The sequence below is a fragment of the Rattus norvegicus genome, chromosome 2, assembly GCF_021556685.1.
Source record: "Rattus norvegicus strain SHRSP/BbbUtx chromosome 2, alternate assembly SHRSP_T2T, whole genome shotgun sequence".
Classification (NCBI taxonomy): domain Eukaryota; kingdom Metazoa; phylum Chordata; class Mammalia; order Rodentia; family Muridae; genus Rattus; species Rattus norvegicus.
Genome location: NC_141535.1, coordinates 242,980,173 through 243,007,518, shown reverse-complemented (window position 1 = coordinate 243,007,518; position 27,346 = coordinate 242,980,173). Strand labels below are relative to the sequence as shown.

Here is a 27,346-nt window from a genome sequence, read left to right as displayed (position 1 = left end):
ATGCCTGAAAGCAGAACACTCTGTTCTCATAACTGGCTGAAAGAGAACAGGAAAACAGCTCCTGACACACAGGCCTATAGGATGGTCTAACCACTGTCAAAGAAAGCAGAACAAGGTAACACTTGAGACAACTTGATGACAAGAGGCAAGCGCAGGAACCCAAGCAACAGGAACCAAGACTACATGGCATCATCGGAGCCCAATTCTCCCACCAAAGCAAACACTGAATATCCAAACACACCAGAAAAGCAAGATCTAGATTTATAATCACATTTGATCATGATGATGGAAGACTTCAAGAAAGATATAAAGAACTCCCTTAGAGGAATGTAGGAAAACACAAATAAACAAGCAGAAGCCTATAGAGAGGAAATGCAAAAATCCCTGAAAGAATTCCAGGAAAACACAATCAAACAGGTGAAGGAATTAAAAACGGAAATAGAAGCAATAAAGGAAGCACAAAGGGAGACAACCCTGAATATAGAAAACTAAAGGAAGAGACAAGGAGCCGTAGATATAAGCATCACCAACAGAATGCAAGAGATAGAAGAGAGAATCTCAAGAGCAGAAGATTCCATAGAAATCATCGACACAATTGTCAAAGATAATGTAAAACGGAAAAAGATACTGGCTCAAAACACACAGGAAATCCAGGACACAATGAGAAGATCAAACCTAAGGATAATAGGTATAGAAGAGAGTGAAGACTTCCAGCTCAAAGGACCAGTAAATATCTTCAACAAGATCATAGAAGAAAACTTCCCTAACCAAAAGAAAGAGATGCCCATAAATATATTAGGAGCCTACAGAACTCTAAATAGATTGGACCAGAAAAGAAATCCTCCCATCACATAATAGTCAAAACACCAAATGCACAAATCAAAGAAAGAATATTGAAAGCAGTAAGGGAAAAAGGTCAAGTAACATATAAAGGCAGACCTATCAAAATCACACTAGACTTCTCACCAGAGACTATGAAAGTCAGAAGATCCTGGACAGATGTCATACAGACCCTAAGAGAACACAAATGCCAGCCCAGGTTACTGTATCCAGCAAAACTCTCAATTAACATAGATGGAGAAACCAAGATATTCCATGACAAAACCAAACTTACACAAAATCTTTCTACAAATCCACCTCTACAAAGGATAATAAATGGTAAAGCCCAACACAAGGAGGCAAACTACAACCTAGAAAAAGCAAGAAACTAATCGTTTTGCAACAAAACAAAGAGAAGAAAAACACACAAACATAATCTCACATCCAAATACGAATATAACAGGAAGCAACAATCACTATTCCTTAATATCTCTCAACATCAATGGACTCAATTCCCCAATAAAAAGACACAGATTAACAAACTGGATATGCAATGAGGAGCCAACATTTTGCTGCCTAGAGGAAACACATCCCAGAGACAAAGACAGACACTACCTCACAGTAAAAGGCTGGAAAACAACTTTCCAAGCAAATGGTCAGAAGAAGAAAGCTGGGGTAGCCATTCTAATATCAAATAAAACCTACTTTCAACCAAAAGTCATCAAAAAAGATAAGGAAGGACACTTCATATTCATCAAAGGAAAAATCCACCAAGATGAACTCTCAATCCTAAACATCTATGCTCCAAATACAAGGGCACCTACATGCATAAAAGAAACCTTACTAAAGCTCAAAGCACACATTGCATCTCATACAATAATAGTAGGAGTTTTCAACACCCCACTCTCATCAATGGACAGATCATGGAAACAGAAATTAAACAGAGACATAGACAGATTAAGAGAAGTTATGAACCAAATGGATTTAACAGATATTTACAGAAATTCTATCCTAAAACAAAAGGATATACCTTCTTCTCACCACCTCATGGTACTTTCTCCAAAATTGACCATATAATCGGTCATAAAACAGTCCTCAACAGATACAGAAAGATAGAAATAATCCCATGCGTCCTATCAGATCAGTGCTGGCTCAAGCTTGTCTTTAATAACAATAAGGAAAGAATGCCCACATATACATGGAAGTTGAACAATGCTCTACTCAATGATAACCTGGTCAAGGAAGAAAGAAAGAAAGAAATTAAACACTTCTTAGAATTTAATGAAAATGAAGGTACAACATACCCAAAATTATGGGACACAATGAAAGCTGTGCTAAGAGGAAAACTCATAGCTCTGAGTGCCTGCAGAAAGGAGAGAGCATATATCAGCAGCTTGACAGCACACCTAAAAGCTCTTGAACAAAAAGAAGCAAACATACTCAGGAGGAATAGAAGGCAGGAAATAATCAAACTCAGAGCTGAAATCAACCAAGTAGAAACAAAAAGGACTATACAAAGAATCAACAGAACCAAAAGCTGGTTCTTTGAGAAAATCAACAAGATAGATAAACCCTTAGCCAGACTAACCTGATGACAGAGAGAGTGTGTCCAAATTAACAAAATCAGAAATGAAAAGGGAGACATAACAACAGCATCAGAGGAAATTCAAAAAAATCATCAGATCCTACTACAAAAGCCTATATTCAACAAAAGTGTAAAATCTGGAGGAAATGGACAATTTCCTAGACAGATACCAGGTACTGAAGTTAAATCAGGAACAAATAAACCATTTAAACAACCCCATAACTCCTAAAGCAATAGAAGCAGTCAGTAAAAGTCTCCCAACCAAAAAGAGCCCAGGTCCAGATGGGTTCAGTGCAGAATTCTACAGACCTTCATAGAAGACCTCATACCAATATTATCCAAACTATTCCACAAAATTGAAACAGATGGAGCCCTACCGAATTCCTTCTATGAAGCCACAATTACTCTTATACCTAAACCACACAAAGGCCCAGCAAAGAAAGAGAACTTCAGACCAATTTCCCTTATGAGTATTGACACAAAAATACTCAATAAAATTCTGGCAAACTGAATCCAAGAGCACATCAAAACAATCATCCACCATGATCAAGTAGGCTTCATCCCAGGCATGCAGGGATGGATTAATATATGGAAAACCATCAACGTGATCCATTATATAAACAAACTGAAAGAACAAAACCACATGATCATTTCATTAGACGCTGAGAATGCATTTGACAAAATTCAACACCCCTTCATGATAAAAGTCCTGGAAACAAGAGGAATTCAAGGCCCATACCTAAACATAGTAAAAGCTATATACAGCAAACCAGTAGCTAATATTAAACTAAATGGAGAGAAACTTGAAGCAATCCCACCAAAATCAGGGACTAGACAAGGCTGCCCACTCTCTCCCTACTTATTCAATATAGTTCTTGAAGTTCTAGCCAGAGCAATCAGACAACAAAAGAAGATAAAAGGGATACAGATTGGAAAGGCAGAAGTCAAAATATCACTATTTGCAGACAATATGATTGTATATTTAAGTGATCCCAAAAGCTCCACCAGAGAACTACTAAACCTGATAAACAACTTCAGCAAAGTGGCTGGGTATAAAATTAACTCAAATAAATCAGTAGCCTTCCTCTACACAAAAGAGAAACAAGCCAAGAAAGAAATTATGGAAACGACACCCTTCATAATAGCCCCAAATAATATAAAATACCTCGGTCCTCAGTGTGATTTTAACCAAGCAAGTGAAAGATCCGTATGATATGAACTTCAAGCCTCTGAAGAAAGAAATTGAAGATCTCAGAAGATGGAAAGATCTCCCATGCTCATGGATTGGCAGGATTTAGTAAAAATGGCCATTTTACCAAAAGTGATCTACAGATTCAATGCAATCCCCATCAAAATTCCAACCCAATTCTTCATAGAGTTAGACAGAACAATTTGCAAATGCATCTGGAATAACAAAAAAACCCAGGATAGCTAAAACTATCCTCAACAATAAAAGGACTTCTGGGGAAATCACTATCCCTGAACTCAAGCAGCGTTACAGAGCAATAGTGATAAAAACTGCATGGTATTGGTACAGAGACAGACAGATAGACCAATGGAATAGAATTGAAGACCCAGAAATGAACCCACACACCTATGGTCACTTGATTTTTGACAACGGAGCCAAAACCAACCAATGGAACAAAGATAGCAGCAAATGGTGTTGGTTCAACTGGAGGTCAGCATGTAGAAGAATGCAGATCGATCCATTCTTATCATCCTGTACAAAGCTTAAGTCCAAGTGGATCAAGGACCTCCACATCAAACAAGATACACTCAAACTAATAGAAGAAAAAGTGGGGAAGAATCTCGAACACATGGGCACTGGAAAAAATTTCCTGAAAAAAAAAAACACCAATGACTTATGCTCTAAGATCAAGAATCGATAAATGGGATCTCATAAAACCACAAAGCTTCTGTAAGGCAAAGGACACTGCTGTTAGGAAAAGATCTTTACCAATCCTAGAACTGATAGAGGGCTTATATCCAAAATATACAGAGAACTTATGAAGGTAGACTGTACGGAGACAAATAACCGTATTAAAAATGGGGTTCAGAGCTAAACAAAGAATTCACAGCTGAGGAATCCTGAAAGGCTGAGAAGCACCTAAAGAAATGTTCAACATCTTAGTCATAAGGGAAATGCAAATCAAAACAACCCTGAGATTTCACCTCACACCAGTGAGAATGGGTAAGATCAAAAACTCAGGTGACAGCAAATGCTGGCAAGGATGTGGAGAAAGAGGAACACTTCTCCACTGTTGGTGGGATTGCAGATTGGTACAACCATTCTGGAAATCAGTCTGGAGGTTATTCAGAAAATTGGACATTAAACTACCTAAGGACCCAGCTATACCTCTCTTGGGCATATGCCCAAAAGATACCCCAACATATAACAAAGACACATGCTCCACTATGTTCACAGCAGCCTTATTTATGATAGCCAGAAGCTGGAAAGAACCCAGATGCCCTTCAACAGAGGAATGGATACAGAAAATGTATATCTACACAGTGGAATACTACTCAGCTATCAAAAACAATAACTTTATGAAATTCGTAGGCAAATAGATGGAACTGGAAAATATCATCCTGAGTGAGGCAACCCAATCACAGAAAAACACACATGGTATGCACTCATTGATAAGTAGATATTAGCCCAAATGCTCGAATTACCCTAGATGCACAGAACACATGAAACTCAAGAAGGATGACCAAAATGTGAATGCTTCGCTCCTTCTTTAAAAGGGGAACAAGAATACCTTTGGGAAGGAATAGGGAGGCAAAGTTTAGAACAGAGACTGAAGGAACGCCCATTCAGAGCCTGCCCCACATATGGTCCATACATAGACAGCCACCAAACTAGATAAGATGGATGAAGCAAAGAAGTGCAGGCTGACAGGAACTGGATGTAGATTTCTCCTGAGAGACACAGCCAGAATATGGCAAATACATAGGTGAATGCCGGCAGCAAAATACGGAACTGAGAATGGGACCCCTGTTGAAGGCTTCAGAGAAAGGACTGAAAGAGCTTGAAGGGGCTTGAGACCCCATATGAACAAGGATACCAACCAACCAGAGCTTCCAGGGACTAAGCCGCTACTCAAAGACTATACATGGACTGACCCTGGGCTCCACCTGCATATGTAGCAATGAATAGCCTAGTAAGATCACCAGTGGAAGGGGAAGCCCTTGGTCCTTCCAAGACTGAACCCCCAGTGAATGTGATTGTTGCAGGGAGGGCAGTAATGAGGGGAGGATGGGGAGGGGAACACCCATAAAGAAGGGGAGAGGGGTTAAGGGGATGTTGGCATGGAAACTGGGAAAGGGAATATTAATCGATATGTAAATAAGAAATACCCAATTTAATAAAGATGGGGGGAAAATGTAAAAGAAAAGGGGGGAAAGGTGTTTTGTTGAGAGTACAGCTGAATTTTTTTATTAAGTTCTGCCCAGAGTATTAACCATTTTTCAGTAGGTTCTTCTGTTTGAACTACCTTAGAAATGCCAGAATTGAGGAAAAGACAGTTGTGGTTGGCTAAGTAGCTAAAGTGGGGAGCTCAGGCTGGAGAGATGGCTCAGTGGTTAAGAACACTGACTGCTACCCCAGAGGTCCTGATTTCAAATCCCAGCAAATACATAATGGCTCACAACCATCTGTAATGAGGTCTGATGCCCTCTTCTGGTGTGTCTGAAGACAGCTACAGTGTACTCATGTACAATAAATAAATAAATCTTTTTAAAACGGGAAGCTTAATGATTTGAACTCTCTGGCTTGGGACGTAGCTACAGCAAGTCAGTCCCAACACTTGGGAGGTGGAGCAAGGCTCAGAGAAAGTGAAGGTCATTCTAGACCAGCTGAGCTCTATGGGATCGTGAGGGAGCAAGAAGAGGGGTAAGGCAGATACAGTCTAGGATCTTCTCCTAATTAAAGTCTAATTATTTTTTGGGGCGGGTATGTTAGAGATCAAGTGGGATCATCCACAGAACTACACTTCTTAGGACTTTTCTGTAATACGTGGGGGGGAGGCAGGAGATACACCCCCACACATGCAGATTTAGGCTGTCCTTGAATGGATCAGAACTTCAAGCATGGATGAATCAGATCGGACTATTTTTAGTGTACAGGATAAAGGGTGATGGCTTTGTGCAGTTGCAAGGCAGATAGGGAACTTTGGGAGAGGGGATCGCTGACAGGATTTGGTTAACTCATAGCAGGAGTTAGGTCAGCAGGAGAATTTGATGTTCTAGGTGACTCCTTTTACAACTACTGTTGGGTGCTAATGGATGATTGTGCGTCAAGGGTAACCAACTCTGAGGGTGTTGCTGTTTTGTTCTTCACACAGCGTGCTGTCCTTGAACTTGTGGTTTAACCTCTTCCTCCTGCTGAGATTATAGGCTAAAGGAAGGATCTGGCGCTGTTTCTTTCCAAACATAGAGAGTATGAGAAATCCTTTTTTAAAAAAAGTACAGGGGCTGGAGAAGTGTCTCGGCAGTTGAGGGGGCTTTACTGCTCTTGCAGAGGACCCAAATGTGGTTTCTAGCATCCAAGTCCAGAGGTTCTTAACTGCTTACAACTCTAGCTCCAGTGGGACCCATTGCCTCTGTGGGCACCTGCACTCCCATGCTCATACTCACATGCTCTCTCTCTCTCTCTCTCTCTCTCTCTCTCTCTCTCTCTCTCTCTCTCTCTAACACACACACACACACACACACACACACACACACACTTAGATAATTAAATCTTTTAAAACATACAAGGGGAAAAAAAAAAGGTCCAAAACATGAAAGGAATTTAGGTCAGAGATGAAGAGGCGAGGTTCCAATTCGAGAATTCTTGACATTGCCTAGGGAGCGGCACTTTTTAAAGGAGCTCTTATATTCAGGGATCATTAAATAAGAACTGTGCCAAAGTTTTCCCACCTTAATCTACAGTCTATTACCATTTTGGTTGTTTTTCATTGATATCATCATCCAGACTTTTGGGGTACAAACTACAATATTTTGCTGAATTAATCAAATACCATAGCAGGGCTATGTTTGGTAGTAAGGGATTTAGGCGGTGGATAGCCAGAGCCGGATTAAACAGGTTTTGGGTAGACAGTACTTCAGAAATATTTCCTATTTGGTCCACTTGTCAACAGAAAAAAAGCCCTATTTTATGTGTCTAGGCACTTTGTATTGTTTATTTAACTTTCCTTGGACTACTGGCTTGTTATTATAGCATAAATCTATGTTAGATTTGTTAGAACCAGTAGCTTTCTAAATATATATGCATGTATGTGTATGTATGTATATGTATATGTATGTATTCTTTTTTGCAAAAAGGATGTTATTTTTCATTACAGCTGCTCTGCATAAAATTAGTATCCATATTGCTTGAGACACACGCACAAAAAAAAAAAAAAAACTAAGGCTTAGGAAAAACCATTATGATTACCCATTTGTATAGATCCTGGCATGAGGTAGCATTGCCCCACTCCACTCTTATGGAATATTCCAATAGAGGGTGGATAATTATTCTAATATCTTCTCTACACTTAGACATACACAAAATTAAACTACCACTTAAATGACTTCTTTTCTCATGGTTGGCATTATGAAAAGAACCATGTAAACAGAACAATCTTGTGAACCTCTTCTGGAATTTGGATAAGTTGATTCCTGACATTTAGTTATTTCTCAATGGCATAGAACATGAGGACCATCTCTTTACTTTACTATCATGAACACACACACACACACACACACACACACACACACACTATATATATATATATATATATATATATGTCATTGTGTAGTAGTATTAATGTTGGAATCACAATGGCAGCCCAAATGGTCCTGTAGGGTAAAAAAGCAATGGGACAATTTCAAGTGTCTTGGAATGGAGGACCTCTTACCTGATACCTGTCTGGTACACAGCCTTTTAAGATGTGAGGAATGTCACATCTTAAAAGCACAGCCCTGCTTCTTCCTCATCCTCCAGCCCCATTGAATCACACAGCATAAATGGAAGTGTTTCCTTGCTCTTTTCATCTTTGATAGAATAGACTTTGTACTGTAAAAAATGAAATACTGAGTTAAAGAATATTCGTCAGCATTCGAAACAAGAGGTAAAGGGAAATTTTGCTGATATTTTAATACAGCAAGTGGCCTGGAACCAGCATGATCCTCCTACCTCAGCCCCAGAGGGTTGGGTTTAAAGCATGAATGACCACATCAAGCTACGTGGTGACAGTTCTTCCACATGCGGTACAGGAGACGCTCTAAGGCTGCACTCTACTACAAAGTGCTGAACCCATTTATGACATTACCACAGTTCAGACCTTGAAGCGTTTCAGTTAATGCTTAATAGATTTGATGTTTTACTGCATCTTGCCTTGACTTCGCAGACTGTGCTGACATGTCGAAATAAATCCACATCAAGAAACAAGAGGCAACTTGTGAAAGGGTTAGAAATGTTCTGAGCTCTGGGATGTAGAACCAGTGACCGGGAGATGCTAGAGTCTTAGACTGTACTTGCCCCAAGTACGGAAAGGTGCTCTCCTGTAACTAACTCATGGGTCTGCAAAAACAAAGAATTCTCTGGAATAATATTACTGAATAGAGATCATTCTGATGCAGTGTTTATTTCTACTTTACTTAATTGCTTAGCATCTAACTGTAGATTACGAAGGTTATGTGTAAGAGAAAATTGCAAAGAAATGAACAAATACATTCAGTCTGACCTGCAGTCACCTTTCACAAAGCCGTAAGTAGCTTACCTGCGTGGTGATGCTGCTTTTGTCAGACCCCACGATGGCCTGGCGAGTTAGGCGGCCTTGGAAAGAGGACTTCACTGAGTTGACAAAGCTGGATTTTCCTGAACCTACTGGGCCCACCAAGAGAATACGAACTTCTGAAACCAAGTCTGCATAAGGCCTGTAGGCTCTGAGAGTGGAGAGGAATTTTCCTCGATGCCTGTTTAGAATGCAGAAATTAAATGCAGCAGCAGACCTTCCACAAAGCATTATAATTACCTTAGAGCTTTCATTTCTTGCATTAGGGATAAGTTTATCTACATGCTTCTTTTGGTAGTAGTTTTATAATGCATTAAGTATAACACCATGAACCCCCCAGGTTATGTATTTTTCACTGAAATAAACTACATTTATATAGCAGAATGAAATCTTAACCTTGAACAAGCCACTATTAACTTTAGAACATAAATCTTGGAGAGATGTTAACGCTGAAAGTTAGTGATTACTTGGCATAAAATATATTAAAGGGAAATAAAAATGCATTTGCATCTATAAATTGGAAAGGGTGTTGCTTTTTAAATTGACTGGAATTTCATCTGTCAACAACAACTTTTATCATTCCAAGTAATATGACTTTTTTTTATCTTTCTCACTAGTTCATTGTCAGCATTTGATGCAATTAATCTCAGTAAAATGAATAACAGGTAGGTCAAGAACCTAACTTACTGTCTGGCAGTCACCATCTTCTTTATGAAGCCTGGATTGTTTTTAATGCCTACAGAAAATAAGCACATCATAGTTAGCTTCCTGACTTGCTTGGCTGTCTGTGGTCAAGTCTCCCTCCTAAACAGGGCTGGTCTGCTTGTTTGATCTTGGCCCTTTCCACTGAGAGTTCAGGTTGGCAGCATCCTCAGAGGAAGAGGAGAAAAGACAGATCTCGGCACCTGTATAATGGGTTTCACCCTTCTGGTCTCTCTGCTATCTCCCTCCTTTCTTCTCTGCCTCCTGCTTCCTTCTCCTCTCTCCTGTCTTAACTTCATCTCCAGCTCTGTCTTTCTGCTTTAAGGGAAGAAGAGATAGTTTATTCTGGAGACATTTTGAGTTACCGTGACCAGAGAACACAGATTTATGTTACCCCACATTCAGTGTTCCAGTGTGGAAGCATTCTTACAACATTTTTATAGTTTTACAGAACAAAGAAAGGTATAAGCTAATGCACATTTAAGATGTGTTTGTGGGTTCAGCAGAGGAGCAGATGCGGCAAGACTGACACCAACTTTACACATATACATCTTAAATCTCTCTGCTCATAGTAGCCTGCTGTCCTTAGTTCCCAGGCACAACAGCTTCATCATTTCCTTGCCCTTACATACCAACGATAATATGTAAATCGGAAAACTAGAACCAAACGTAAAAGCAGATTATCCTTTTGTACATACCGTCAACTCGAAAAATTTCACATTCCAAATACTGAGATTGTTTAACATTGAGTTCTAGATTTTTTATTACTGTCTCATTTAGATAAAGTCCTTCTTTGCTTGGATATACAATGAGTGTCAAACCACTGATTGAGGACATTTGCAAACTTGTGGAATTAACTTTAACTAGTGTGTTCAAAACCAAAGCTGATATTCCAGAGCTGATTTTATTCCTTTCAAAGGAAAACCAAGCACAAGTAGATGTTTTTTTAGAATCTTTATCAGGAAAATCCTCCAGCATAAAAACACCCACAACTTCTTGCTCCAGGTAAACTATTGTCATTGTGGATCCCTGAAGAGAACATTTTTTAGTCATCTCCAAAGTGCACCGCTTGTGAACATTAGACTGATAAAGAAGAGTCAAAGAAGCGTTCCCAAGCAGCTTTTCCAGAATCTTCTCCTCTATCCATGTCAATCTGGTTGTCACTTTTGTGTTCCTGTAACTGATAGAAAAGCAAATAGAAGTTGAATGACTAGCAAAATACAACAGTTTAAAAGAATAAGTTTCTGTTTAGTTCCAGTGAGTTCTTTTGACTTCTGACCCAATAAAAACACATTAAGAACTTGAAGCCAGTAATATAGTATGTAGAAATAAAGGAAGAGCATATGAAAAATAAGTTCCTTTGAAATGATAAACAGCATTAAATTTTAGCATTGGGCTGGGAACAATGGCACACTCCTTTAATCCCAGCACTCAGGAGACAGAGGTAAGTAGATGCCTGTGAGAAGAAGGTCAAAACACTGAGTTCCAATCCACCCTCATCTACATATACAGTGAGTTCCAGTCCAGACAGAGTTACACAGGGAGAGCTTGTCTATAAATAAATAAATAAATAAATAAATAAATAAATAAATAAATACATAAATGAAATTTAACGTGGGTTGATAGTAAATTCCACATTAGAAAAAATACAAAAAAATAGTAATGAAGAAATGTTTTATATGCTTTGTGAATCAAATAGTCTCTACTGTTGGAGTAACCTTTTCTAGATTGTGTAAATGTGTTTGTAGTATTCAGTTGTTAATTCAGATGGGCAGAGAGTGAAAACCGGCTGGCAAGATTGGGTATTGCTGTTGCAATGGCTTATCACCTTTCTCAGGATTTTGTAAATGTCCATTCCCCCTTACCTTCTGATTGGCTTAAAAAAGTTCTGATGGCCAATAGCTGAGCAGGGAAGTAGAAGGCAGGATTTCTGGACAGAGAGAGAGTCTCTGGGAAAAGAAGCAGATTCCAGAGATTTTCCAGGGACACAGAGGAGGTAGGAATGAGTGGAAAGACATAGACTAGGAATAGTCAGGGTTAATTTGGACAAGTTAGCAGAGAGTCTGTCCAGCTACAGTACCTAAGCTTTTATCAATAATAAGAAAGTCTCCATGTCCTTATTTTTATAACTGGTTCAGAGAAAGTTCCATTATTGTCTGCCCTGACGACTTGACCACCATTGTAATCACAATTATAGACAGCATGTGTGAGGTTTGAGTGTGGTTCACTCATGTATTAGGAGCTTTGCCTTTAATATGATGACAATGGCTGGTAGAACCATAAAGGGACAGTCCCTAGTGAAAAATAGCTAATTCGATTTAGAAGCTTGCCCTTGAAAGAAACTAAAGTATTGCTCATAAAACTCTAGCCATATTTCATGAGAAATTTGTTAAAAGCCTAAGACTGTCTAGATTCTGACTTCTGGTTTACCTAGGTGTTATTTCCTCACACATATATGGTGCCATCATGACGCAATCTTCCTAGATGTGGTACAACCAAGAAGACATGTACCATGGCTTGACAGCATAGCTTTCAGATATCTAGAACTGTGCCTTAAATGAACCTGTTTCCTTTACAAAGTTACCTGGCCTGAGATATTTTATTATAGTAACAAAAAGGTGCTAATTCTACATCTAAACAAATGAACATGAATTCACCCCGATAAAAATAGTTTTGCCACACATAGACTATATGTGTCAACCCATAAATTAAAGGACCGAGATGAAAACATTTAAAAAAAATAATCCACAAAGAAAATAACAGAAACAGAAAAGCAGTCAACAGCCTTCAGGTGTCCATCTTTGCACAGAGCTAAGGCTGTCCCATAGCACTCCAGAACCAAAACCTGCCCAGAGAGAGTTGGTCTCCCATGAGTGATCTCATTCGTCAGATCACAGGCTCACAGGTCCACAGGAGAGACAAACTTCAGTCAGAGACGGCAAGACCAACTAATGTTAGGGATAACCAGGTAGTGAGAGGCAAGCACAAGAACTTAAGTAACAGAAACCAAGACTACTTGGCATCATCACAACCCAATTCTCCCACCACAGCAAGTTCTGGATGCATCAATACACTGGAAAAGCAAAATTTGGATTTAAAATCATGTCTCATGATAATGATAGAGGACTTTAAGAAGGACATGAATAACTCCCATGAAGAAATACAGGACAACACAGGTAAACAAATAGAAGCTCTTACAGAAGAAACACAAAAATCCCTTAGTTACAAAAATACAACCAAATAGGTGAAGGAATAGAACAAAACCATCCATGACTTAAAAATGGAAATAGAAACAATAAGGAAATCACAGAGACAACCCTGGAGATAGAAAACCTAGGGAAGAGATCAGGAGTTATAGATGCAAGTATCACCAACATAATACAAGACATGGAAGACAGAATCTCAGATGCAGAAAATATCATAGAAAACATTGACACAGCTATCAAAGAAAATGCAAAATGCAAAAAGCTCTTAAAACATCCAGGAAATCCAGGACACAATGAGAAAATGAAACCTAAGAATAATAGGAATAGAAGAGAGTGAAGACTCCCAACTTAAAGGGCCAGTAAATATCTTCAACAAAATTATTATAGAAGAAAACTTACCTAACCTAAAGAAAGAGATGCCCATATACATACTAGAAGCCTATAGAACTCCAATAGATTGGACCAGAAAAGAAATTCCTCCTGTCACATAATAGTCAAAACACTAAATACACAAAAGAAAGAAAGAATATTAAAAACAGTAAGGGAAAGAGGTAAAGTAACATATAAAGGCAGATCTATCAGAATTACACCAGACTTCTCACCAGGAACTCTGAAAGGCAAAAGATCCTGGGCAGCTGTCATACAGACACTAAGAGAAGACAAATGCCAGCCTGGGCTATGATATTCAGCAAAACTCTCAATTAACATAGATGGAGAAACCAAGATATTCCATGAGAAAACCAAATTTACATAGTAATTTCCCACAAATCCAGCCCTACAAAGGATAATAGATGGAAAACTTTAACACAAAAGTGGAAACTACACCTTAGAAAAAGTAGGAAAGTAATTTTCTTGTAACAAACCCAAAAGGAGATAGCCACACAAACATAATTCCGCCTCTAACAACAACAACAACAACAACAACAACAAAAACAGGAAATAATAACCACTATTTCTCAGTTTCTCTTAGCATCAATGTACTCAATTCCTCAATAAAAAGACACAGACTAACAGATTTGATGTGTAAGCAGGACCCAGCATTTTGCCTCACACAGGAAACACACCTTAGTGACAAAGACAGATGCTACCTTAGACAAAAAGGCTGGAAAAAATTTCCAAGCAAATTGTCTCAAAAAACAAGATGGAGTAGCTATTCTAATATTGAATAAAATCTACCTTCAACAAAAAGTTATCAAAAAACATGAGGAAGGACACTTCATACTCATCCAAAAAAAATCTACCAAAATGAACCCTCAATTCTGAATATCTATGCTCCAAGTGCAAGGGCACCAAAATTCATAAAAGAAACTCCACTAAAGCTCAAAGCATACATTGTACCACACACAATAATAGTGAGAGACTTCAACACCCCACTCTCATGAATGGACAGATCATGGAAACAGAAACTAAACAGAGACACAGAAAAACTAACAGAGGTTATGAACCAAATGGATTTAATAGATATCTATAGAACATTTCATCTTAAAACGAAAAAATATACCTTCTTCTCAGCACCTCATGGTACCTCCTCCAAAACTGACCATAGAATCAGTCACAAAACAGACCTCAACAGATACAAAAAGGTTGAAATAATCCCTTGCATCCTATCAGATCATCAGAGTTAGAAAGAGCAATTTCCAATTCATTTGGAATAACCAAAAGCCCAGGATAGCAAAAACTATTCTCAACAAGAAAAGAACTTCTGGGGAATCACCATTCCTGACCTCAAGCAGTATTACAGAGCAATAGTGGTAAGAACTGTATGGTATTGGTACAGAGACAGGCAGGTTGATCAGTGGAACAGAATTGAAGACCCAGAAATGGACCCACACACCTATGGGCACTTGATCTTTGACAAAGGAGCCAAAACCATCCAGTGGGGGAAAAGGCAGCATTTTCAACAAATTGTGCTGGTTCAACTTATAGTCAGCATGGAGAAGAATGCAAATCAGCCCATTTTTATCTCCTTGAACAAAGCTCAAGTCCAAGTGGATCAAAGACCTCCACATAAAACCAGTGAAACTAATAGAAAGGAAAGTGGGGATGAGCCTTGAACACATAGGCACAGGTGAAAATTTCCTGCATAGAACACCAATGGCTTATGCTCTATGATCAAGAATTGACAAATGGGACTTCATAAAATTGCAAAGCTTCTGTAAGGCAAAGGACACTATCAGTAGGACAAAAAAGGCAACCAACAGATTGAGAAAAGATCTTTACCAATCCTACATATGATATAGGGCTAATATCCAGGGTATACAAAGAACTTAAGAAGGTAGATTCCAGAGAAACAAATAATCCTATTAAAATGAGGTATAGATATAAACAAAGAATTCTTACCTTAGGAATATTGAATGGCTGAGAAGCACCTAAAGAAATGTTCAATATCCTTAGTCATCAAAACTTAACTTAGTCATACAAATCAAAACAACCCTGAGATTGCACCTCACACAAGCCAGAATGGCTAAGATAAAAAACTCAGGTGAAAACAGATGTTGGCAAGAATGTAGAGAAAAATGAACACTCCTCCATGGTTGGTGGGATTGCAAGCTGGTACAACCACTCTGGAAATCACTCTGGAGGTTCCTCTGAAGATTGGATAGATTACTACTTGAGGATCAAGCTATACTACTTCTGGGCACATATCCAAAAAATGCTCCAACATATAACAAGGACACATGCTTCACCATGTTCATAGCAGCCTTATTTATAATAGTCAGAAGCTGGAAAGAACCCAGATGCCCTTCAACAAAGGAATGGATACAGAAAATGTGGTACATTTACACAATGGAGTACTTCTCAGCTATTAAATACAATGACTGTGAAATTCATAGGCAAATGGATGGAATTAGAAAATATCATCCTGAGTGAGGTAACCCATCACAAAAGAAAACACATGGTATGCTCTCACTGATAAGTGGATATTTGCCCAAAAGCTCAGAATACCCAAGATACAATTCACAGGCCATATAAAGCTCAAGAAGGAAGACCAAAATGTGCATGTTTCAGTCCTAAGAAGGACTTCTAAGAAGAAGGGCGGGAACAAAATACTCATTGGAGGAAATACGAAGACAAAGAGTGGAGCAGAGACTGAAGGGAAGGCCATACAGAGACTGCCCCACCTGGGGATCCATCCCATATGCAGCCACCAAACCCAGTCACTATTGCCAATGCCAAGAAACTCCTGCTGACAGGCGTCTGATATGGGTGTCTCCTGAGAGGCTCTGCCAGAGCCTTACTGGTACAGATGAGGATGCTTGCACCCAACCATCAGACTGAGCACAGGGACCCCAATGGAGGAGTTAGAGAAAGGACTGAAGGAGCTGAAGGAGTTTGCAACCCCTTAGGAAGAACAACAATATCGACCAACCTTTCCCCCAGAGCTCCCAGGCACTAAACCACCAATGAAAGAGTACAAATGGCGGGGGGTGGGATGACCCATGACTCTAGCTGCATATGTAGCAGAGGATGGCATTATCTGGCTCCAATAGGAGGAGAAGCCCTTGGTCTTGTGAAGGTTCATTTCCAGAATATAGAGGAATGCCAGGGTGTTTAAGTGGGAGTGAGAGCATCTTCATGGAAGCAGGGGGATGTGAGAGGGGGATGGGAGAGGTAGAAAAGGGGATAACAGGGATGTCCCACACCGGCGGATCCCGGACCGCAGCAGCTCTCTGCTCCCAAACCCCGTGGGAGAGAGACCCCACCGCCTGATCAGGTGGGCACTCCTGAGGCTGCAGAGCGGAGGAGACCACCAACACTGCCCACCCCTGCCCACATCCCTGGCCCAAGAGGAAACTGTATAAGGCCTCTGGGCTCCCGTGGGGGAGGGCCCAGGAGCGGCAGGACCCCTGCGCCTGAGACACTGCCGGAACCTGAAGGAAACAGACCGGATAAACAGTTCTCTGCACCCAAATCCCGTGGGAGGGAGAGCTGAACCTTCAGAGAGGCGAACACGCCTGGGAAACCAGAAGAGACTGCACTCTGTGCACATCCAGGCGCCAGAGGAAAACACCAAACGCCATCTGGAACCCTGGTGCACGGAGGCTCCTGGAAAGAGCGGCGCAGATCTTCCCGGTTGCTGCCACAGCGGAGAGGACTTAGGCAGTACCCCACGAGCAAACTTGAGCCTTGGAACTGCAGGTAGGACCAACTTTTCCCCTGCAAGAAACCTGCCTGGTGAACTCAGGACACACAGAGGCAAAATTCCTCTAAGGCCGGGCACTTCCTGTGTTTACCGGAAGTCCCACACCGGCGGATCCCGGACCGCAGCAGCTCTCTGCTCCCAAACCCCGTGGGAGAGAGACCTCACCGCCTGATCAGGTGGGCACTCCTGAGGCTGCAGAGCAGAGGAGACCACCAACACTGCCCACCCCTGCCCACATCCCTGGCCCAAGAGGCAACTGTATAAGGCCTCTGGGTTCCCGTAGGGGAGGGCCCGGGAGCGGCAGGACCCCTGCGCCTGAGACACTGCCGGAACCTGAAGGAAACAGACCGGATAAACAGTTCTCTGCACCCAAATCCCATGGGAGGGAGAGCTGAACCTTCAGAGAGGCGGACACGCCTGGGAAACCAGAAGAGACTGCACTCTGTGCACATCCAGGCGCCAGAGGAAAACACCAAACGTCATCTGAAACCCTGGTGCACGGAGGCTCCCGGAAGGAGCGGCACAGATTTTCCCGGTCGCTGCCACAGCGGAGAGGACTTAGGCAGTACCCCACGAGCAAACTTGAGCCTTGGAACCACAGGTAGGACCAATTTTTCCCCTGCAAGAAACCTGCCTGGTGAACTCAAGACACAGGCCCACAGGAACAGCTGAAGACCTGTAGAGAGGAAAAACTACACGCCCGAAAGCAGAACACTCTGTCCCCATAACTGGCTGAAAGAAAACAGGAAAACAGGTCTACAGCACTCCTGACACACAGGTTATAGGACAGTCTAGCCACTGTCAGAAATAGCAGAACAAAGTAACACTAGAGATAATCTGATGGCGAGAGGCAAGCACAGGAACCCAAGCAACAGAAACCAAGACTACATGGCATCATTGGAGCCCAATTCTCCCACCAAAGCAAACACGGAATATCCAAACACACCAGAAAAGCAAGACCTAGTTTCAAAATCATATTTGATCATGATGCTGGAGGACTTCAAGAAAGACATAAAGAACTCCCTTAGAGAACAAGTAGAAGCCTACAGAGAGGAATCACAAAAATCCCTGAAAGAATTCCAGGAAAACACAATCAAACAGTTGAAGGAATTAAAAATGGAAATAGAAGCAATCAAGAAAGAACACATGGAAACAACCCTGGACATAGAAAATCAAAAGAAAAGACAAGGAGCTGTAGATACAAGCTTCACCAACAGAATTCAAGAGATGGAAGAGAGAATCTCGGGAGCAGAAGATTCCATAGAAATCATTGACTCAACTGTCAAAGATAATGTAAAGCGGAAAAAGCTACTGGTCCAAAACATACAGGAAATCCAGGACTCAATGAGAAGATCAAACCTAAGGATAATAGGTATAGAAGAGAGTGAAGACTCCCAGCTCAAAGGACCAGTAAATATCTTCAACAAAATCATAGAAGAAAACTTCCCTAACCTAAAAAAAGAGATACCCATAGGCATACAAGAAGCCTACAGAACTCCAAATAGATTGGACCAGAAAAGAAACACCTCCCGTCACATAATTGTCAAAACACCAAACGCACAAAATAAAGAAAGAATATTAAAAGCAGTAAGGGAAAAAGGTCAAGTAACATATAAAGGGAGACCTATCAGAATCACACCAGACTTTTCGCCAGAAACTATGAAGGCCAGAAGATCCTGGACAGATGTCATACAGACCCTAAGAGAACACAAATGCCAGCCCAGGTTACTGTATCCTGCAAAACTCTCAATTAACATAGATGGAGAAACCAAGATATTCCATGACAAAACCAAATTTACACAATATCTTTCTACAAGTCCAGCACTACAAAGGATAATAAAGGGTAAAGCCCAACATAAGGAGGCAAGCTATACCCTAGAAGCAAGAAACTAATCATCTTGGCAACAAAACAAAGAGAATGAAAGCACACAAACATAACCTCACTTCCAAATATGAATATAACGGGAAGCAATAATCACTATTCCTTAATATCTCTCAATATCAATGGCCTCAACTCCCCAATAAAAAGACATAGATTAACAAACTGGATACGCAACGAGGACCCTACATTCTGCTGCCTACAGGAAACACACCTCAGAGACAAAGACAGACATTACCTCAGAGTGAAAGGCTGGAAAACAATTTTCCAAGCAAATGGTCAGAAGAAGCAAGCTGGAGTAGCCATTCTAATATCAAATAAAATCAATTTTCAACTAAAAGTCATCAAAAAAGATAAGGAAGGACACTTCATATTCATCAAAGGAAAATCCAGCAAGATGAAGTCTCAATCCTAAATATCTATGCCCCAAATACAAGGGCACCTACATATGTAAAAGAAACCTTACTAAAGCTCAAAACACACATTGCACCTCACACAATAATAGTGGGAGATTTCAACACCCCACTCTCATCAATGGACAGATCATGGAAACAGAAATTAAACAGAGATGTAGACAGACTAAGAGAAGTCATGAGCCAAATGGACTTAACGGATATTTATAGAACATTCTATCCTAAAGCAAAAGGATATACCTTCTTCTCAGCTCCTCATGGTACTTTCTCCAAAATTCACCATATAATTGGTCAAAAAACGGGCCTCAACAGGTACAGAAAGATAGAAATAATCCCATGCGTGCTATCGGACCACCACGGCCTAAAACTGGTCTTCAATAACAATAAGGGAAGAATGCCCACATATACGTGGAAATTGAACAATGCTCTACTCAATGATAACCTGGTCAAGGAAGAAATAAAGAAAGAAATTAAAAACTTTTTAGAATTTAATGAAAATGAAGGTACAACATACCCAAACTTATGGGACACAATGAAAGCTGTGCTAAGAGGAAAACTCATAGCGCTGAGTGCCTGCAGAAAGAAACAGGAAAGAGCATATGTCAGCAGCTTGACAGCACACCTAAAAGCTCTAGAACAAAAAGAAGCAAATACACCCAGGAGGAGTAGAAGGCAGGAAATAATCAAACTCAGAGCTGAAATCAACCAAGTAGAAACAAAAAGGACCATAGAAAGAATCAACAGAACCAAAAGTTGGTTCTTTGAGAAAATCAACAAGATAGATAAACCCTTAGCCAGACTAACGAGAGGACACAGAGAGTGCGTCCAAATTAAAAAAATCAGAAATGAAAAGGGAGACATTACTACAGATTCGGAGGAAATTCAAAAAATCATCAGATCTTACTATAAAAACCTATATTCAACAAAATTTGAAAATCTTCAGGAAATGGACAATTTCCTAGACAGACACCAGGTATCGAAGTTAAATCAGGAACAGATGAACCAGTTAAACAACCCCATAACTCCTAAGGAAATAGAAGCAGTCATTAAAGGTCTCCCAACCAAAAAGAGCCCAGGTCCAGACGGGTTTAGTGCAGAATTCTATCAAACCTTCATAGAAGACCTTATACCAATATTATCCAAACTATTCCACAAAATTGAAACAGATGGAGCCCTACCGAATTCCTTCTATGAAGCCACAATTACTCTTATACCTAAACCACACAAAGACACAACAAAGAAAGAGAACTTCAGACCAATTTCCCTTATGAATATCGACGCAAAAATACTCAATAAAATTCTGGCAAACCGAATTCAAGAGCACATCAAAACAATCATCCACCATGATCAAGTAGGCTTCATCCCAGGCATGCAGGGATGGTTTAATATAAGGAAAACCATCAACGTGATCCATCATATAAACAAACTGAAAGAACAGAACCACATGATCATTTCATTAGATGCTGAGAAAGCATTTGACAAAATTCAACACCCCTTCATGATAAAAGTCCTGGAAAGAATAGGTATTCAAGGCCCATACCTAAACATAGTAAAAGCCATATACAGCAAACCAGTTGCTAACATTAAACTAAATGGAGAGAAACTTGAAGCAATCCCACTAAAATCAGGGACTAGACAAGGCTGCCCATTCTCTCCCTACTTATTCAATATAGTTCTTGAAGTTCTAGCCAGAGCAATCAGACAACAAAAGGAGATCAAGGGGATACAGATCGGAAAAGAAGAGGTCAAAATATCACTATTTGCAGACGACATGATAGTATATTTAAGTGATCCCAAAAGTTCCACCAGAGAACTACTAAAGCTGATAAACAACTTCAGCAAAGTGGCTGGGTATAAAATTAACTCAAATAAATCAGTTGCCTTCCTCTATACAAAAGAGAAACAAGCCGAGAAAGAAATTAGGGAAACGACACCCTTCATAATAGACCCAAATAATATAAAGTACCTCGGTGTGACTTTAACCAAGCAAGTAAAAGATCTGTACAATAAGAACTTCAAGACACTGAGGAAAGAAATTGAAGAAGACCTCAGAAGATGGAAAGATCTCCCATGCTCATGGATTGGCAGGATTAATATAGTAAAAATGGCCATTTTACCAAAAGCAATCTACAGATTCAATGCAATCCCCATCAAAATACCAATCCAATTCTTCAAAGAGTTAGACAGAACAATTTGCAAATTCATCTGGAATAACAAAAAACCCAGGATAGCTAAAGCTATCCTCAACAATAAGAGGACTTCAGGGGGAATCACTATCCCTGAACTCAAGCAGTATTACAGAGCAATAGTGATAAAAACTGCATGGTATTGGTACAGAGACAGACAGATAGACCAATGGAATAGAATTGAAGACCCAGAAATGAACCCACACACCTATGGTCACTTGATTTTTGACAAAGGAGCCAAAACCATCCAATGGAAAAAAGATAGCATTTTCAGCAAATGGTGCTGGTTCAACTGGAGGGCAACATGTAGAAGAATGCAGATCGATCCATGCTTATCACCCTGTACAAAGCTTAAGTCCAAGTGGATCAAGGACCTCCACATCAAACCAGACACACTCAAACTAATAGAAGAAAAACTAGGGAAGCATCTGGAACACATGGGCACTGGAAAAAATTTCCTGAACAAAACACCAATGGCTTATGCTCTAAGATCAAGAATCGACAAATGGGATCTCATAAAACTGCAAAGCTTCTGTAAGGCAAAGGACACTGTGGTTAGGACAAAACGGCAACCAACAGATTGGGAAAAGATCTTTACCAATCCTATAACAGATAGAGGCCTTATATCCAAAATATACAAAGAACTCAAGAAGTTAGACCGCAGGGAAACAAATAACCCTATTAAAAAATGGGGTTCAGAGCTAAACAAAGAATTCACAGCTGAGGAATGCCGAATGGCTGAGAAACACCTAAAGAAATGTTCAACATCTTTAGTCATAAGGGAAATGCAAATCAAAACAACCCTGAGATTTCACCTCACACCAGTGAGAATGGCTAAGATCAAAAACTCAGGTGACAGCAGATGCTGGCGAGGATGTGGAGAAAGAGGAACACTCCTCCATTGTTGGTGGGATTGCAGACTGGTAAAACCATTCTGGAAATAAGTCTGGAGGTTCCTCAGAAAATTGGACATTGAACTGCCTGAGGATCCAGCCATACCTCTCTTGGGCATATACCCAAAAGATGCCTCAACATATAAAAGAGACACGTGCTCCACTTTGTTCATCGCAGCCTTATTTATAATAGCCAGAAACTGGAAAGAACCCAGATGCCCTTCAACAGAGGAATGGATACAGAAAATGTGGTACATCTACACAATGGAATATTACTCAGCTATCAAAAACAACGAGTTTATGAAATTCGTAGGCAAATGGTTGGAACTGGAAAATATCATCCTGAGTGAGCTAACCCACTCACAGAAAGACATACATGGTATGCACTCATTGATAAGTGGCTATTAGCCCAAATGCTTGAATTACCCTAGATCCCTAGAACAAAGGAAACTCAAGACGGATGATCAAAATGTGAATGCTTCACTCCTTCTTTAAATGAGGAAAAAGAATACCCTTGGCAGGGAAGGGAGAGGCAAAGATTAAAACAGAGACTGAAGGAACACCCATTCAGAGCCTGCCCCACAGGTGGCCCATACATATACAGCCACCCAATTAGACAAGATGGATGAAGCAAAGAAGTGCAGACCGACAGGAGCCTGATGTAGATCGCTCCTGAGAGACACAGCCAGAATACAGCAAATACAGAGGCGAATGCCAGCAGCAAACCACTGAACTGAGAATAGGTCCCCCGTTGAAGGAATCAGAGAAAGAACTGGAAGAGCTTGAAGGTGCTCGAGACCCCAAAAGTACAACAATGTCAAGCAACCAGAGCTTCCAGGGACTAACCACTACCTAAAGACTATACATGGACTGACCCTGGACTCTGTCCCCATAGGTAGCAATGAATATCCTAGTAAGAGCACCAGTGGAAGGGGAAGCCCTGGGTCCTGCTAAGACTGAACCCCCAGTGAACTAGACTATGCGGGGAGGGTGGCAATGGGGGGAGGTTTGGGAGGGGAACACCCATAAGGAAGGGGAGGGGGGAGGGTGATGTTTGTCCGGAAACCGGGAAAGGGAATAACACTTGAAATGTATATAAGAAATACTCAAGTTAATAATAAAAAAAAAAAGAAAAGGGGATAACATTTGAAATATAAATACATAAAATATCTAATCAAAAAAGAGATGCAGTCAAAAGATATCAAGTCCTACAGTGACAGCTAACCTCACAGCCATCATAATAGTTACTAAAACCAAAATCAAAAATAAAAATGGTGTAACCTGTTTCGAAGTATTAAAAATACTTCATAGACAATAAATAGTTATATTACTGTCTAAGATTCAGGTTATAACGCAGAAAGGTAAGTTTGACATTTAGAATAACACTTCCTGAGTTGTAGCTGTTGACTTCAGAGAGGTACCTGAGAGGCTGGGAGGCACTTCAGTGAGAGACCTATTTGTCATGCAAGTACAAGGGTCGGAGGTCAAATTCCCAAAACTAATGTAAAGCCAGGCACAGTAGTACTTATCTATACAACCACCATTCCTAATGCTAAAAGGTATCCAAAATAGGAAAATCCTCTAAAGCTCGTGGGTGAAGCTGGTAAATTCATGCAGACATGGAGAAGTATGCAGACTGGGTAGAAGCATGTGGACTGGGTAGCCTGCTATCTGCAGCAGTGCACAAGAGACCTTCATCAAACAATATGGAAGGCAAGTACAGACACAACAGCTTGTGCTCTGAATGCCACAAATACTATGGCATAAGTGCACCTGCACGTACACACACACACACACACACACACACACACACAAACACACACACAAACACACACACACACACACACACACACACACACACACACACACACACTGACTACCAAAGATTCGGAAAACTAAGCAAAGCTTCAACTAGACCAGTGGAACTGAAACAAATTTTGCATTTTGGAGTGTCACAAAAAGAATATTCTGCAGGTGTTCTCCATGTGTTGAAATTCTGAGGAGATCCAGAGAAGATATAGGAATATACTAGAGGCATGCAGGATTTGTTTTAGCTCTCGACAGCTTTAATCTTGTTGCATTCAGACAAATGAGATTTATAGTGGGGGTTATTGCATGACATTGTAATTACTGGATTTCTGAAATAAGACACTAAAGATATAAACTATAAAGGAATATCATATTGGCTTTGAAAACAGATAACCATCCTATAACCAGAGACGATAAAAACTAGTTGGGGATTTATAATAATATCTACTGTCTACAAAGCTATCCTACAGAGGAATAGCTGAAACCATGAACCACACAGAAAAAAAGTTGCCCAGGAATGTGAAGAGCCAATTCAAAGAGGTGGTGAGAACAGAGAAAGGGATAAACATTCTGTAACATGACACTGGGCCTCACACATCTCACGTGGGAATAAACGTCCACCAGGGCCAACAGTTGGCCCAGATACAGAGATTCTAAAACACCAGTATTGGAGGCTGCATAGACGGCTCAACAGTGAAGAGAACTTGCTACTTTCCTAGAGAACCAAGGTTCGGTTCCCAGCTCTTTCGCAGCTACCTGAAAGTCCCATTTCAAGGGATCTGATGCCCTCTTCTGTCCTCTACTGTACGTATGGGGTACACATATGAACATTTAGGCATACACTCATAACCATAAGATAAATAAATATCTTAAACAAAATGGTTGCGATTGTTCTTATGGACATAGAGTTCAGTAGAAAGTACAGTCAGGCTTCCTGGTTGCTGCCACCGTGGAGAGCTTGTAGGCAGCACCCCACGAGCAAACATGAGCCTTGGGACCACAGGTAAGACCAACTTTTCTGCTGCAAGAGACCTGCCTGGTGAACTCAGGACACACAGAGGCAAAATTCGTCTAGGACCGGGCACTTCTGGTGTTTACTGGGAGTCCCAAACCCTCGGATCCCAGCCCGCAGCAGCTCTCTGCTCCCAGACCCCGTGGGAGAGAGACCTCACCGCCTGGTCAGGTGGGCACTCCTGAGGCTGCAGAGCGGAAGAGACCACCAACACTGCCCACCCCTACCCACATCCCTGGCCCAAGAGGAAACTGTATACGGCCTCTGGGTTCCCGTGGGAGAGGGCCCAGGAGCGGCAGGACCCCTGCGCCTGAGACACCACTGGAACCTGAAGGGACAGACCGGATAAACAGTTCTCTGCACCCAAATCCCGTGGGAGGGAGAGCTAAACCTACAGAGAGGCAGACACACCTGGGAAACCAGAAGAGACTGCACTCTGCACACATCTCTGACGCCAGAGGAAAACACCAAACACCATCTGGAACCCTGGTGCATGGAGGCTCCCGGAAAGGGCGGCCCAGATCTTCCTGGTTGCTGCCGCCGCGGAGAGCTCGTAGGCAGCACCCCAAGAGCAAACTTGAGCTTCGGGACCACAGGTAAGACCAACTTTTCTGCTGCAAGTGACCTGCCTGGTGAACACCAGACACAGGCCCACAGGAACAGCTGAAGACTTGTAGATAGGAAAAACTACACTCCCGAAAGCAGAACACTCTGTCCCAATAACTGGCTGAAAGAAAACAGGAAAACAGGTCTATGGCACTCCTGACACACAGGCTTATAGGACAGTCTAGCCACTGTCAGAAATAGCAGAACAAAGTAACACTAGAGATAATCTGATGGTGAGAGGCAAGCGCAGGAACCCAAGCAACAGAAACCAAGACTACATGGCATCATCGGAGCCCAATTCTCCCACCAAAGCAAACACGGAATATCCAAACACACCAGAAAAGCAAGATCTAGTTTCAAAATCATATTTGATCATGATGCTGGAGGACTTCAAGAAAGACGTGAAGAACTCCCTTAGAGAACAAGTAGAAGCCTACAGAGAGGAATCACAAAAATCCCTGAAAGAATTCCAGGAAATCATAAATAAACAAGTAGAAGCCCATAGAGAGGAGTCACAAAAATCCCTGAAAGAATTCCAGGAAATCATAAATAAACAAGTAGAAGCCCATAGAGAGGAGTCACAAAAATCCCTGAAAGAATTCCAGGAAAACACAATCAAACAATTGAAGGAATTAAAAATAGAAATAGAAGCAATCAAGAAAGAACACATGGAAACAACCCTGGATATAGAAAACCAAAAGAAGAGACAAGGAGCTGTAGATACGAGCTTCACCAACAGAATACAAGAGATGGAAGAGAGAATCTCAGGAGCAGAAGATTCCATAGAAATCATTGACTCAACTGTCAAAGATAATGTAAAGCAGAAAAAACTACTGGTCCAAAACATACAGGAAATCCAGGACTCAATGAGAAGATCAAACCTAAGGATAATAGGTATAGAAGAGAGTGAAGACTCCCAGATCAAAGGACCAGTAAATATCTTCAACAAAATCATAGAAGAAAACTTCTGTAACCTAAAGAAAGAGATGCCCATAAACATACAAGAAGCCTACAGAACTCCAAATAGATTGGACCAGAAAAGAAACACCTCCCGTCACATAATAGTCAAAACACCAAAGGCACAAAATAAAGAAAGAATATTAAAAGCAGTGAGGGAAAAAGGTCAAGTAACATATAAAGGGAGACCTATCAGAATCACACCAGACTTCTCGCCAGAAACTATGAAGGCCAGAAGATCCTGGACTGATGTTATACAGACCCTAAGAGAACACAAATGCCAGCCCAGGTTACTGTATCCTGCAAAACTCTCAATTAACATAGATGGAGAAACCAAGATATTTCATGACAAAACC

The 27,346-nt window shown here is 40.8% G+C and overlaps 1 protein-coding gene across 2 annotated transcripts in view; it reads right to left on the bottom strand.

Annotated features, from left to right (window-relative positions):
• Ifi44l (interferon-induced protein 44-like) overlaps window positions 1–27,346 on the bottom strand; it is a 37,559-nt gene that overhangs the window by 4,769 nt on the left and 5,444 nt on the right. For both annotated transcript variants that reach the window (NM_001427160.2, NM_001446941.1), the window contains 5 exon segments: window positions 8,305–8,355; window positions 8,358–8,462; window positions 9,169–9,364; window positions 9,871–9,919; window positions 10,584–11,065. In NM_001427160.2, the coding sequence (NP_001414089.1) occupies window positions 8,305–8,355; window positions 8,358–8,462; window positions 9,169–9,364; window positions 9,871–9,919; window positions 10,584–11,065 (883 nt within the window).